General features: G+C 44.5%; 2 protein-coding genes across 2 annotated transcripts in view; one reads left to right on the top strand and one right to left on the bottom strand.

Annotated features, from left to right (window-relative positions):
• The window catches only part of LOC148518781 (cytochrome P450 2C23-like), a 395,981-nt gene that overhangs the window by 162,791 nt on the left and 218,476 nt on the right, over positions 1–14,714 (bottom strand). The window lies entirely within an intron of this gene.
• LOC148518784 (cytochrome P450 2G1-like) overlaps positions 13,540–14,714 on the top strand; it is a 50,934-nt gene continuing 49,759 nt past the window's right edge. The window contains exon 1 of the mRNA XM_088477121.1: positions 13,540–13,716. Within this exon, the coding sequence (XP_088333247.1) occupies positions 13,540–13,716 (177 nt within the window). The remainder of the gene's footprint in view (positions 13,717–14,714) is intronic.

The following is a 14,714-nucleotide window of genomic DNA, read 5'->3' as shown; positions in this document are numbered from 1 at the left end:
TCTTCAGAATCACAGACAACATGATGACAGATGAAATAGGAGTCCTGAACTGCTGGTCATAACCTGACATTTATATTTACCTACAGTACAAAGTTTTCCATCTGCTTTATTTATAATAAACATTTTAACTGCTCTATGGACTTAACATACAACTGACACTTATTCTACCCCTGCTTGGCACCAGGCTTGGACTTGGTCACCAGACCAGGCTGCTGCTGCAGTCGATGAGCAGTTTAATGATATGCGGCATGCCTATGTTCTGTGAGCGAGTGCGTGTGTATCAGCATGCAAAATGCTATGTCACATTGTCATCGGCTGTAACACTGTAATGTAGCGTTTCGCATGCAGATGCACAGAGAACATAGGCGTGCTGTATATCATTTTAATCAGCAGAAGCTGCCTGTACTATCTATTTGCATTGTTGTGCGAATAAGATGCATTTGAAGGTAAAAAGACGCACAAAATGAAGATCTGTGCTACTGAGTCACGCCATAGCATGACGCGACTAGAAGGGCTGATTAACGTGCAAGGAGGCTAGATGTATGTTGACCCAAATGTAGCATTGTCTCCGTCTGTGTGTATGTATGTGTGTATGTACAGTATGTATGTATTTATGCTTTGTATAAGTATGTTTGTGTGTGTATATATGTATGTATGCTGTGTGTATATATGCTGTGTGTATGTATATTTGTATGTATGCATGCTGTGTGTGTATGGAAATCAGTAGCGGAACTTCCGGAGACAATGGAGTCATTTGCTGCCAGGCGCCAGCCCTGAAGGGAGCACCTGGCTCCATTGTCACCTGGCCGTTCCGGGCACTGCTGAGCAGGAGCTGGATGGAGAAGGAGCGCCGCTGATAGGCGCTCCTTCTCTCCGCTTTCCTCCCCAGCCAGAGGATGGATCTCACTCCTGAGCTCCGGCTTCCAGGTCCCGCAGTGCACTATGGAAGTGACGTCATGATGCCACTCCCATAGTTTGGAGGAGCGGTCACCAGGGATGGACGAAAGCAGGCACTACTACTGGGGGCACTACAGGGTGCCTTACTATGGGGGGCATCCTATAGGGGCACTACAGCTGCCTTACTACTGGGGGCATCATATGGGGGCACTACAGGGGCCTTACTACTGGGGGCACTACAGGGGCCCTTACTACTGGGGCACTTCAAGGGGCATTACTACTGGGGCACTGCGGGGAGCATTACTACTGAGGGCACTACAAGGGCATTACTACTGGGGGCACTACAGGGGCCATTACTACTGGGGGCACTGCAGGGGGCATTATTACTACTTGGGGAACTGCATAGGGGGACCACTACTGGGGGCACTGCATAGGGGGACCACTACTGAGGGCACTGTATATGGGGCACTGCATAGGGGGACCACTACTGAGGGCACTGTATAAGGGGCACTACTGGAGGCACTGCATAGGGGAACCACTACTGGGGGCACTGCATAGGGGGACCACTACTGGGGGCACTGCATAGGGGGACCACTACTGGGGGCACTGCATTTGTGGACCACTACTGGAGGTACTTCATAGGGGGACCACTACTGGAGGCACTGCATAGGGGGACCATTACTGGGGGGCACTACATAGGGGGACCACTACTGGGGGCACTGTATAAAAGGAACTGCATAGGGGCGGTGGCAGCTGGGGCTGGCAAAGGTGCTGGGGGGTGGTAATTTTTAATTTGGGGGTTGGGGGGTCACCAACATTTATCTTGCCTCCGGGCACCTGGGATGAAGTTACGCCACTGCTTAAAATCCTGCATTTCCCACTGTTGAGGTTGGTTAAGAAACTTACTTGACAGGTGTGAGTATCCTAACCCTGTTGGGATCCCGTTGTCGGGATCCTGAGCGCTGGCATCCAATGCCAACCCCTCCAGATGAGAAATGAATGTTGGAGAAAAAATGCAAGTGCATACTCTAACCATGCTAAACCTAATAATAATAATATTGCTATATTACATCAAAGAGGTTCTTCGCACAATAATGGCCATAATTATAGGCCTGCCCACTGTGTCCAGGTGACCTCTATCAGGCAGGTCCTTAACACTCCTATGGAACAAATACAGGGTATGGGACCCCCCAGGCCAACCGAGCAGAAACACCCCTTGGCATTATTATTATTATTATTATTATTATTATTATTATTACATTTTATTTATAGGGCGCCACAAGAGGTCCACAGCGCCGTACATACAGTAAAGGGTACAAAGAACATTACATTACAATACAGTAACCAACTTATAAACAGAGCACAAGTAACAATTAGCCACACAATTCTCCATACACAATACAGCTGAGAAGGTGAAGGCTGTCATAGAAGTGCTAGAGAAGAAGGCTGTGAGACAGTGGGGAAGAGGACCCTGCTCCTAGGAGCTTACAATCTAGGGCATTACACTAGTGCAAGATTGCAAGTGATAGTTAAAGAATTATAGAGAAACTCCTATGTGTTAAGTCTTACATAAATTAGAGGTTGTAATTAAAAGTGTATGAAGTGCTACATATATAAAAAACAAACTAAATAAGTGAAAAAGACTTCATTATGATACCATGAAACAGTCCAGCTAACTGTTTCTGCTTGTAGCACTACTAGTCTCATCAGGTAGCACCTCACATGGGACCTCATTCAGAGGCGGTCGCAAGAAGCGATCGCTCTCTCTCTGAATGAGGGCGGCCTCTTCATATTTGAAGTGCGGCCTCCTGGTTGTTAGTTAAGCTGTGGGTTACCACCCACAGCTTAACGACCGACCAGGTTGATGGTCACCATTGCGACCATCGGGGCTTACGATGAGACCCTAAGGTTGGGTCTCGGCACTCATAAGCTCCAGGGAGCTTCCTGCTCTGTTTGAGTAGGAAACTCCCCACTGACATCACTGATGATGTCAGTGCGGCCGCCCACAAAACGGTAGGCATTCATTAAGGAACGCCTCAGTTTTGCAAACCACCCCCCCCGGCCCGCCTACCAAACGGGGCGAGATGTCGATCAACATCGACAGCCGCCCCTTTGGTAACGAGCTCCGGGGTTTGCGCACGTGCAGTGCGGCTGCTGCGCATGCGCAGGACTAACCATTGAGTCGATTACCAGCGCATTGGCGCCTGCGACCGACTCTGAATGAGGTCCATTGTGCTTAGGGTGTGCAATCTAGGGCCCCTCCCCCTATGCATTCTAGTAATGAATGTTCTCAATAGAATTCTGCAAACTTTTACTAATAGCCCAGATAAAATTACACTGAGCAATTTAGGACAAACATGTTTTCCTAAAGCTCCTTATTTATAGATTGCTTTTGTTTGGCAGTCTTGTAGCCTAATGCTCATCCACCCTGTAATGTTCTCTTATCCTTTATAGAATCTCAACCTTTGCCAATAGAATAATACATTAGAATTGAAGCACTACCCTCCCTCTTGAACATACATGCAAAGGCAAAAATCAGAAACAAATGGGACAAAATAGATGATTCCAGCAGACAGAAACTGTAAGTAATTACACTGTACAACAAATTAATACTTTTAATTTGTTTCCTTTCTAAAAATAGTCATACATTACTAATTTGAGGTCAATAAAATTATTTCAGAATGTTTTTACTAGCTCTATTTTTGAGCTACACTACTTGCACTATACTGTATGTACATTAGTAATATAGTCATAGTGAAAAGCTATTTTAAAATAATCTGATATTTTCTTGATTGAATTAAAACAACTGTTATTTATTTTCTATCAATCACAAATAAGAACACAAAACGAAATAAACATACAGCATACGAAACAAACATACAGCATACGAAACAAACATACAGCATAGGAAAGTACTATGTAATATAGTGGCCTATACATGGGGTGCTTTCTCTTTGCTTGTCGCTTGTACTCCTCTTCTGGGGCATCTCTTGTCACTGTCCAACAGTAGTGATTCACCTGCCCTGATATCTTTGTTCCATTGCTGAAATGTCTTGGTGGAATCGCTCACTATGCTTGTCACTCAGTGCACCACAGTTATCTTGTGTGGGTAATCCCGTCAATCGCATATATTTGAATAGGGGAGGTGACAAATAACTGATTCATTTAATTGGGTCATTAGGCCCCCGCCCCCTCTGTGCAGAATGCAGATTGCTGGTCAGATTCTCTCCATTATGCCCACTTCACTCTGAATTCCCCTACATCGTCATAAATGGGCTATATTTCGGAAATCAGAGCTAACTGAGAGTTTTAAATGTCATATTCATTCTTTACATGCTGAAATCAATTAGAAGTAACTATTTTCACATCAGAAACATTTACATTGTTGTGCAGTGTTATGATCCAGCACGAGTCCATGTCACACGGTAGGTCTCATTTTACTGTAGATGGGGGAGATGCTATGAATTAGCTATATTCTGTAGCACATTATGCACAAATAGATGTTGTACATACTTATAAAGTCAACATCTTACAATTGCAAATAACATATATAGACTAGGTAGCTAATCTGTAGCAGTAAATCTCTATGGTGCCTATTTACCACAATCCGCATTTAAAATGTGGATGTGGTGTTATATTTTTGCCTAATTTCGCATTAAGAAAATATCACATGAATGTATTTAAATTTGCATGCAGGCAAAAGAGCATTTTCGAGAAATCTCTGTCCCTGTGAATTTTCTCCCTGCACTTCTCAGGGTATTTCTCTCAAAAATTACTGTGAGACTGTGCTGCACATGCACCATCGGCAATCCCTACACTGACACTTACCCCAGTGATTGGTCATCCAGTGAGCTCCTTTGTGACTTAGGTCATCGGATCGCTGGGCTCCTGATCTGTGACCCTGGTCATCTGATCTGTGCAGTAAACTGGACTATCACTGCATCTCAGTTCACCAGACAGATCAGATGACCGGGGACACAGAGGAGCTCACCGATCACTGGTCACTGTGTATGTAAGTGTCATTTTTAAAGTTTTCTTATTTTCTATTATAAATATGTTTTTTCTCAGTGATCAGCCTGCGGTCTATCAGACACACATGGCTGATCACAGAAGCCTACTCCAGGCTCTACTCTCCCTGTCAGCAGGCAGGGAAGACTGAGCTGGAGTAGGGGAAATAGAGGGAAGCCTGTATAATGCCATCTCCAGTTAGCATTATTATTACAAGGCTCCCTTCAAGTATTTTTTTACAATTACTTTTAGTAAATCTGGAACATTTAAGTGATACTAAAATAATGTGAATAGGGTGTAAAAACACAGATTTTCACATTATTTTAGCAATAAAAAAAAGATAAATAAGCCCTTATGACCTAATTCAGTGGCTTTAAAGAGTTGAACGTATGGCGGGTTGTGGAGCATATCTTATATGAAATGCACTGCACATGCTCATTAATAGGTGATGCAAAGTCATACATATTTTTGTTGCATATTCACTTAAACCCAAGGATGTGGGATTGGGTGTAATGGAGGTGTTCTCAAGCATGCAATGTTTAGTGAGGATGTGTTCATTCATATGAGGGCTATGCAGAGCTGGATGTAAGTGAAAAATGACTATTTGCATATCTTTTGCACATAGTATAGTTCAGTTGCAATTACTCACTGAAGATGATGATGGATAGCTAACCAATTGCACACACAGGTCTAGTTGCATACAGGGGTCAGCATGGGCACCCTGACTGGTCTTTGGCTACGGAGCCACATACGCACCAAACTGTGATGCACTGTGTGTTCTGAAAACATTTTGTCATACAGGATTAGAGAAAGAAAGGAATCAGTTTACAGGTGGGTGTACTCATTCCCTTCCTAATAGCATGTATTTTCGTGTTTTGTGTTTTGGTTTTGGATCTGGATCTTTCTTCGTGTTTTGGATCTGGATTGGTTTTGCCAAAACCACCCTTCCGTGTTTTGGGTTCTGGGTTTTGTGTTTTGGATCTGTATTTCTTTGAAAAAAAAGCATAAAAACAGCTTAAATCACAGAATTTGTGGGTTTTTCTGCTCCTATGCAATTATTAACCTCAATAACCTTCATTTCCACTCATTTCCAGTCTATTCTGAACACCTCACACCTCACAATATTGTTTTTATTGCCAAAAGATTGCACCGAGGTAGCTGGATGACTATGCTAAGCGACACGAGTGGGCGGCACAAACACGTGGCCCATCTAGGAGTGACACTGCAGTGGCAGACAGGATGGCAGTTTGAAAAACTAGGCCCCAAACAGTACATACTGCAAAGAAAAAAAAGAGGTGAAAGATGGAATTGTCCTTGGGCCCTCCCACCCACCCTTATGTTGTATAAATAGGACATGCACACTTTAACAAACCAATCATTTCAGCGCCAGGGTCTGCCACATGACTGTGGCTGAAATGATTGGTTCATTTGGGCCCCCACAAAACAAGCTGGCAATTAATGTGTCCCTGCACAAACTGGCTCTACGGAGGCAAGATGTCGTCCTCATCCTCCTCATCCACCGATTCCTTGGATAAAACAGGAAAAAGGGATTTAGGTGTCCCTGGACTGCTTACGGTCTTAGCCAAAGTTTCTGAACTTGACAGTAACTTTTTATGAACGCGCTGCAGGTGCCGTATAAGGGAGGATGTTCCTAGGTGGTTAACGTCCCTACCCCTACTTATTTCACCTTTACATATGGTACATATGGCAAGGCAGTTGTTGTCCGGATTTGGATAGAAATATTGCCAGACCAAAGAGGTGGAATGTTTGGTCTTCTGCCCAGGCATGACCGTGATGGGCTTTTTCATCCCACGGACAAAAACTGTCTCCCCCGGAGCCTGATTTAAACAAACCACATCACCATCAGAATCCTCCTCGCCAACTTCCTCCTCAGCGCCAGCTACACCAGTATCCTCATCCTGTTGTACTTCAACAGTGACATCTTCAATTTGCATATCAGCAAGTGGACTGTGGGTGCTCCTTTCAGCACTTGCAGGGGGCGTGCAAATGGTGGAAAGAGCCACCACTTCCCGTCCAGTGCTGGGAAGGTCAGGCATCACAACCGCCACCACACTTGGACTCTCCTTGGGGATTTGTGATATCTTCTTAGTACGCACAGTTCTTTGCTGTGCTTTTGCCAGCTTAACTCGTTTGATTTTTTTAGCGGGAGGAGGGCTTCCATCGTCATGTAAAGCTGAACCACTAGTCATGAACATACTAGTCATACTAGTATGACACACACTAGTCATAGGGAAAGACCTTAGCCGTTCCTTGCCACTCCGTGTCATAAATGGCATATTGGCAAGTTTACGTTTCTCTTCAGATGATTTAAATGTTTTTTTTAAGGTCATTTTCCTGAACTTTGTCATTTGGGATTGTATGTGGCCTCTACTATGACATTGGGCATCGGCCTTGGCAGACGACGTTGATGGCATGTTATCGTCTATGTCATGACTAGTGGCAGCAGCTTCAGCACTATGAGGAAGTGGTTCTTGATCATTCCCTATTTTATTTTTATTGGAGAAAGTTTGGTCCTCCATTTATGTTATATTGATTTGATATATACGTGCGGCTAAGGCGCACACAAACACAGAAAATATTTTTTTATTTTTGCTGGAGAGTAGTGCACTTTGTGGGTTACACCACCCTTTAAGAAATGAGCCAGCCGGCTCTTTACTTATGGGACACAGGCGCACGCTTGGCGCTGCTCCTTTGTTGACACACGTGCAGCCACAGTGCACACAATTCACAAACACAGAAAATATTTTTTTATTTTGTTTGGAGTGTACTTTGGGGGTTACAGCACCCTTTAATGGTCAAGCCAGCCGGCCCTTTACCTATGACACAGGCGCACGCTTGGCACTACTTTGTTGATGCACGTGCGGCTACTGCACACACAATTCACAAACACAGAAAAAATATTTTGTTTTTTGGTTTGGACTGGAGTGTACTTTGGGGGTTACAGCACCCTTTAACGGTCAAGCCAGCCGGCCCTTTACTTATGACACAGGCGCACGCTTGGCACTACTTTGTTGATGCACGTGCGGCTACTGCGCACACAATTCACAAACACAGAAAAAATATTTTGTTATTTGGTTTGGAGTGTACTTTAGGGGTTACAGAACCCTTTAACGGTCAAGCCAGCCGGCCCTTTACTTATGACACAGGTGCACAATTGGCACTACTTTGTTGATGCACGTGCGGCTACTGCGCACACAATTCACAAACACAGAAAAAATATTTTGTTATTTGGTTTGGAGTGTACTTTGGGGGTTACAGCACCCTTTAACGGTCAAGCCAGCCGGCCCCCTTTACTTATGACACAGGCGCACGCTTGGCACTACTTTGTTGATGCACGTGCGGCTACTGCGCACACAATTCACAAACACAGAAAAAATATTTTGTTTTTTGGTTTGGACTGGAGTGTACTTTGGGTGTTACAGCACCCTTTAACAGTCAAGCCAGCTGTCCCTTTACTTATGACACAGGCGCACGCTTGGCACTACTTTGTTGATGCACGTGCGGCTACTGCGCACACAATTCACAAACACAGAAAAAATATTTTTTCTTTAGCACTTGGGGGGTGCACCCCTGATGGACAGAGCACCCCCTGGACAACACTACAGCACCCCTTTAGGACTGGGACACTGCACAGGACTTTGGAGTGGACACAGCCCCTATGGAGAACTGACTGCACAACACAGTCCAGCCAGCCCCTATGGACTTTGAAGTAGTGGACACAGCCCCTATTAACAACAGCAGCACAGCACAACACAGCCAGCCCCTATGGACTTTGAAATAGTGGACAACAGCAGCACAGCGCAGCACAGCACAGCACAGCACAACACTACTCTGCACTACACTACACTACACAGCCCAGCCAGCCCTAACTCCCACCCTCCCTCTTCACTGTCCACAGCCGAGTGAGAAAATGGCGCCGACGCGGGTACCTTATATAGGATCCAAAACCCGCGAGACCTGGAAGGCGGGATGATGACGTTTTGCCTCGATTTCAGATCCGAGCCAGGCGGGAAAAGTCGAGCCTGACTCGGATCTGACTCGGATCGGGGGGGCTCGGGGGGGTTCAGACTTCTGAAATCCGAACCCGCTCACCCCTAATAAAGAGTAATAAGGCTTTATCATGTGAAATAAAAAGTAAACTAAAAAAGAATAATATGTCAGTGGCGAGCTTCCAGCTCTATTAAGAGCCAGAAGCTCACTGGGGCTTGTGGGAACGAGACCCTACCACAAGGGTCTCGTCGCAAGCCCCGATGGTCGAGACCATCGCGACCATCACCTGGCCGCTCGGAATAGCTGCGGGTGGTCACCCACAGCTTTGCGAGCGGTCAGGAGGCCGCTCAAAAAAAAAAATGCCCTGATTCAGAGCGAGCGCTCTTTCAGAGCGTCTGGCTCTGAATCAGACCCTTTATTCGTAAATGCTGTTTGTGTTAAGCTGGGTACACTTTAGCCGATTCGCAGATGACATGTCGTCTGATCCGGTGGATCAGAGCAACACATTGTCTACACACTACTAACAACCAAGTGCGCTCTTGTTTGGTCGTCAGTCGCATCATCAGATTGGCCCTACATGCAGCCTCAATCTGGCTGATGACCCTGTGCAGCGAGATGTGACTAGTGCCAATATATCAAGTGGTCGGGCGCCGGATTGTGCAATTTGTACCGGCCACCAATGTGTACCGACAGTCGTCCGTTGCATCTCTGGGTACACACATCGGTAAGTGTGTACACAGATTAAGTCTGTGTGTATAAACTGTTCAAATTAGGATTTATTTTTTATCCATTAAGAATTTTAACAATTCTTCAGTCAGTTAAATATAACCTTACGTACTTTATAAAATTGCATCTGTAACATTAATACTTGTGGCTATAAGTGTGTCCCCCTGCTGTGGCATTACACCACCACTAGTTAGAGCTCTGTGTTGGTTGTTGATAATATAGGAGACCCCTACTTCTTTTCCCCCTGTATTTTCACACCCAGGACCAGCTCACAGAGCCCAGTGCTGGTTGTGCTTTTGGGGGGGACCCACGTAATTTTTTTTCTAATCTTTTTAACTTTACTAGTTCTGTGTGAGTTTACAACTCTCACCCTATATACAGTCAGGTCCATAAATATTGGGACATTGACAGAATTTTCATATTTTGGCCTCTATTCACCACAACAATGGCTTTGAAATGAAAGAAACAAGATGTGATTTAACTGCAGACTTTCAGATTTAATTTGAGGGTAATTACATCCAAATCAGGTGAACGGTGTAGAAATTACAACGGTTTCTATATGTGCCTCCCACTTTTTAAGGGGCCAAAAGTAATGGGACAAACTAAACAATCCTAAATCTAACTTTCACTTTTTAATACTTTGTTGCAGATCCTTTGCAGGCAATTACAGCCTGAAGTCTGGAACGCATAGACATCACCAGACGCTGGGTTTCATACCTGGTGATGCTCTGCCAGGTCTCTACTGCAAATGTCTTCAGTTCCTGCTTGTTCTTGGGGCATTTTCCCTTCAGTTTTGTCTTCATCAAGTGAAATGCATGCTCAATCGGATTAAGGTAAGGGGATTGACTTGGCCATTGCATAACATTCCACTTTTTAGCCTTATATAACTCCTTGGTTGCTTATGCAGTATGCTTCGGGTCATTGTCCATCTGCACTGTGAAGCACCGTCCAATGAGTTCTGAAGTATTTGACTGAATATGAGCATATAATATTGCCCGAAACACTTCAGAATTCATTCTGCTGCTTTTGTCAGCAGTCACATCATCAATAAATACAAGGGAACCAGTTCCATTGGCAGCCATACATGCCCACGCCATGACACTACCACCACCATGCTTCACTGATGAGGATCATGAGCAGTTCCTTTCCTTCTCTTCTCTTCCCATCACTCTGGTACAAGTTGATCTTTGTCTTATCTGTTCATAGGATGTTGTTCCAGAACTGTAATGGCTTTTTTAGATGTTGTTTGGCAAACTCTAATCTGGTCTTCCTGATTTTGTGGCTCACCAATGGTTTGCATCTTGTGGTGAACCCTCTATATTCACTCTTGTGAAGTCTTCTCTTGATTGTTGACTTTGACACATATACACCTACCTCCTGGAGAATGTTCTTGATTTGGCCAACTGTTGTGAAGGGGTTTTTCTTCACCAAGGAAATAATTATTTTGTCATCCACCACAGTTGGTTTCCGTGGTCTTCCGGGTCTTTTGGTGTTGCTGAGCTCTCCGGTGCGTTCTTTCTTTTTAAGAATGTTCCAAACAGTTGATTTGGCCACACCTAGAATCAACTCCAGACCTTTTACCTGCTTAATCGATAACGAGGGAATAGCTCACACCTGTCCATGAAATAGCTTTTGAGTTGATAGTCCCATTACTTTTGGTCCCTTAAAAAGTGGGAGGCACATATTGAAGCTGTTGTAATTCCTACACCGTTCACCCGATCTGGATGTAATTACCCTCAAATTAAATCTGAAAGTCTGCAGTTAAAGCACATCTTGTTTGTTTCATTTCAAAACCATTGTGGTGGTGAATAGAGGCCAAAATCTGAAAATTCTGTCAATGTCCCAATATTTATGGACTGGACTGTATGTTTGGAATGGAATAACATATGGATGCAACTTTGTACGAGATGAGAAGGCTTGATGCAAGTTTCATACAACTTTCCACTTGCCGCAAACTCGCATGTTTTTAAAAGTCGCAATCTATTACATTTACCCTTCATTATGTCATAACACACGCAACAGTCCCATGTACTTTCATTAATACTTTCTTTGTCCATCCAAAGAAAGACATGAGCCAAAGCCTCTGCTTAGGTGAAACTCAAACTAGGAAGCATTTTGTATGTGTACATTAATATGAAAGCAATTGCTGGTTTATTATTCCGAGTGATAGAGTTAAGCTCCATACACATGGAGCGATCAGACAGATCAGACAACGATCAGATGATCGTTGTCTGATCGTCCTGCATATTCGATATCGAACATCCAGTACATGCACCAATCCCCAAACAACTATAACGATCGCGGGTCGCTATAGTAACCAGGCTAACCTGGTCGATATCGGTTGGCCTGCATGCACGATATCAATATCAATACCGACCATCCGTGCCCGCGCATTGACCGTTGTTTGGCCGTTGAAAGGGGCCCAAAAATGCACAACTTGAATGATAATGATATGAACAATATCATTATCGTTCAAATCGTGCATTAATATCTGACTGTGTGTATGCACCTTAAGACTGACAGATGGGGAAGACTTTGGCACAGTTGATCAACATATCAGATGTTGCAACAATTGAAACTAACATTTCCTGATTGTAAAGTTTAAAGACTTATGGCTCTATTTACTACAATCCGCATATTGAATGCGGATTGTAGTGTGATATTACCGAGTGAATCCGCATTGCGAATTCAGGCAATATCACAGGGATTTACTAGAAATCCCTTGCAGGGACAGAGCTTGCGATAAAGCTCTGTCCCTGCAGATCCCATCCGCACTCTAGTCGCGGTATTTTCGGAAAAAATACCGCGACTAGGAGCCCGCACATGCGCCGACCCACCATCGCTGCTACCCCCCACCGACGCTAAGCCCCGCCCCCGGTGCTAAGCCCTGCCCCCCGCTTTTGCGGACCCCAGCGACCCCCCTTCCCCCCCACAACCCCCTCCCTTCATTACACTTACCTGCATCCTCCCGGCCTCCGGTGATCTTCTCCGGGCTTCCCGATCAGGTGATCTCCCATACTGCACTGGGGCCCGATCACCTGATGACCGGGCAGCAGTGCACTGTGGGAGACCAGCTGACCGGAAAGGAGCCATCACCAGAGGCCCGATCACCGGTCCCTGGATTCAGGTAAGTAAAAAAAAAATGTTTCATTTTTTTTTTCTTTTTTTTTACAGCAATCAGCTTGCGGTCTGCTTAGACCACATAGCTGATTACTGGTACCGGCTCCCGCCTCTGCTCTCCCCGTTAGAGCAGAGTGGGAGCCCGGTAACCGGGGGAGACCCTGGATAACGCCACCTCCAGGTGGCGTTATTATCACAGGGCTTCCCCGGTATTTCTTTACAATTTACTTTTAGTAACTATGGTCGGATCACATTTCCCATTAAAATTATGGGAAATGCAATCTGCTTTACTAAAAATAAGTGATACTAGGGGTTGGAGTAGAATTTTACTAATTCTACTCCAATTGCCCTATAGTAACTACAGGTGAAACTAAAATAATGTGAAAAGGGTGTGAAAACACCATTTTTCACTTTATTTTAGTAAAAATAATGTTAATAAATAGAGCCCTATAGCTTGGTGTGTTAATAATATATATGTTGAGTGCAGAGCATCTATGATTTTATCTCTATCATATCTATCGATCTATCAATCTATCTAGTAAACATTTTTAGGTACAAAAAACATTTTTGCGTGCATCTGTAGTATATTCTTTAAATACAGTGAATACTGCATTACTAGAAAGAATAAATATAATTGCATCACTCTAATTGAACTATTTGAATATGATGCCCCACCTACAGGTTCTATCACATATAGGTGAAGCTGACAGAATGTGCTCATTGCCTTGGCAGACTTCAGGCACACAAAGAACTCAAGCCATTAGGAACTAACTCAGAATGGATCTACAATATCTGACACTACTGCTGATTTTATGTGCCTCTTGCCTCATCTTGTATTTAAGTTTGAAGAGATTTTGGAGCCGTCAGAAACTTCCTCCTGGACCAACACCTCTTCCACTGCTGGGGAATGTCCTAGAGATAGGAATAGGAGGTATAGTGAACTCTCTGATGAAAGTAAGTTCCCTATATATTTTCTTTTTAAAAGGTTGATCAGTGGTAAATAACATACAACTAGCATAATAATGCATGCATGAGCAAAGTAGAGGGTAAGGAGACATGATCAATGCAGCATGGACAGAAATAATTGCTTATACTGTATCATTACTTTAAATGACAATGCTGGATGAAGCTTGGTCACCTGTGACATGCAGCTGCAGGGCCAATGCTAGAAATTCCCAGTATGTCATATCATTTGCCCACTTCGTGTATTTGCATCAAATTACTGTAATTAATTAATGAGATGTAATTGTCTTCACTGTTAACATGAGCAGTAGTATTACTTGTGAGATAAAGCAAAGCACTGACAATTCATACATGCATAATTGTCCAGTCTTTCATTACAAATTATAATTTATTCTGGCAGAATGTGAACTGCAGGGGACAGACAGACAGGGCGCTGAGGGGATGTAGTTAGGATAACGGTGGATACTATCCAACCCACCTATATCCCGACACTGACATCCCATACATGGACTAAAGATAGGTGTTGAAATCCAGACACCTATCTTTAGCCCCACTACAGAATCCCAACACCGGCTTACCGATCGTAGGTAAGCCGGGCGTCGAGAGCGGACAGCCGCGCGGGAGGGAGGGTTAGGTTTAGTGCTCCCGGGGGGACTTAGAGTTAGGCACCCCCCTGGGAGTCTTTGGGTTAGGCTAGGAGAAGGGGGGTTAGGGTTAGGCACCCCCGGGGGGAGGTTCGGGTTAGGCACCCCCCCTGGAGGCTTAGGTTTAGGCATCGGGAGTTAGGGTTAGGCACTTATGGGGGGAGGTTAGGGTTAGGCACCCCTAAAGGTGGGTCAGGGTAAGGGGGGGAGGGTTATGGACAGTTACAAACTCACCTGTCGGGATCTTCACTCCTGCCGGTCTTCCGGTGTCGGAATGTGAATCGTCGAACTTAGGTCTGGTGGTCATCAATCCCATTCTGTGATGTGGCTATACCCCCTCCTGCT

The sequence above is a fragment of the Taudactylus pleione genome, unplaced genomic scaffold (genome assembly GCF_031769625.1).
Source record: "Taudactylus pleione unplaced genomic scaffold, aTauple2 ptg000199l, whole genome shotgun sequence".
Classification (NCBI taxonomy): Eukaryota; Metazoa; Chordata; class Amphibia; order Anura; family Myobatrachidae; genus Taudactylus; species Taudactylus pleione.
The sequence above is the reverse complement of the archived record's forward strand: the minus strand, read 5'-3'. Positions and strand labels throughout refer to the sequence as shown.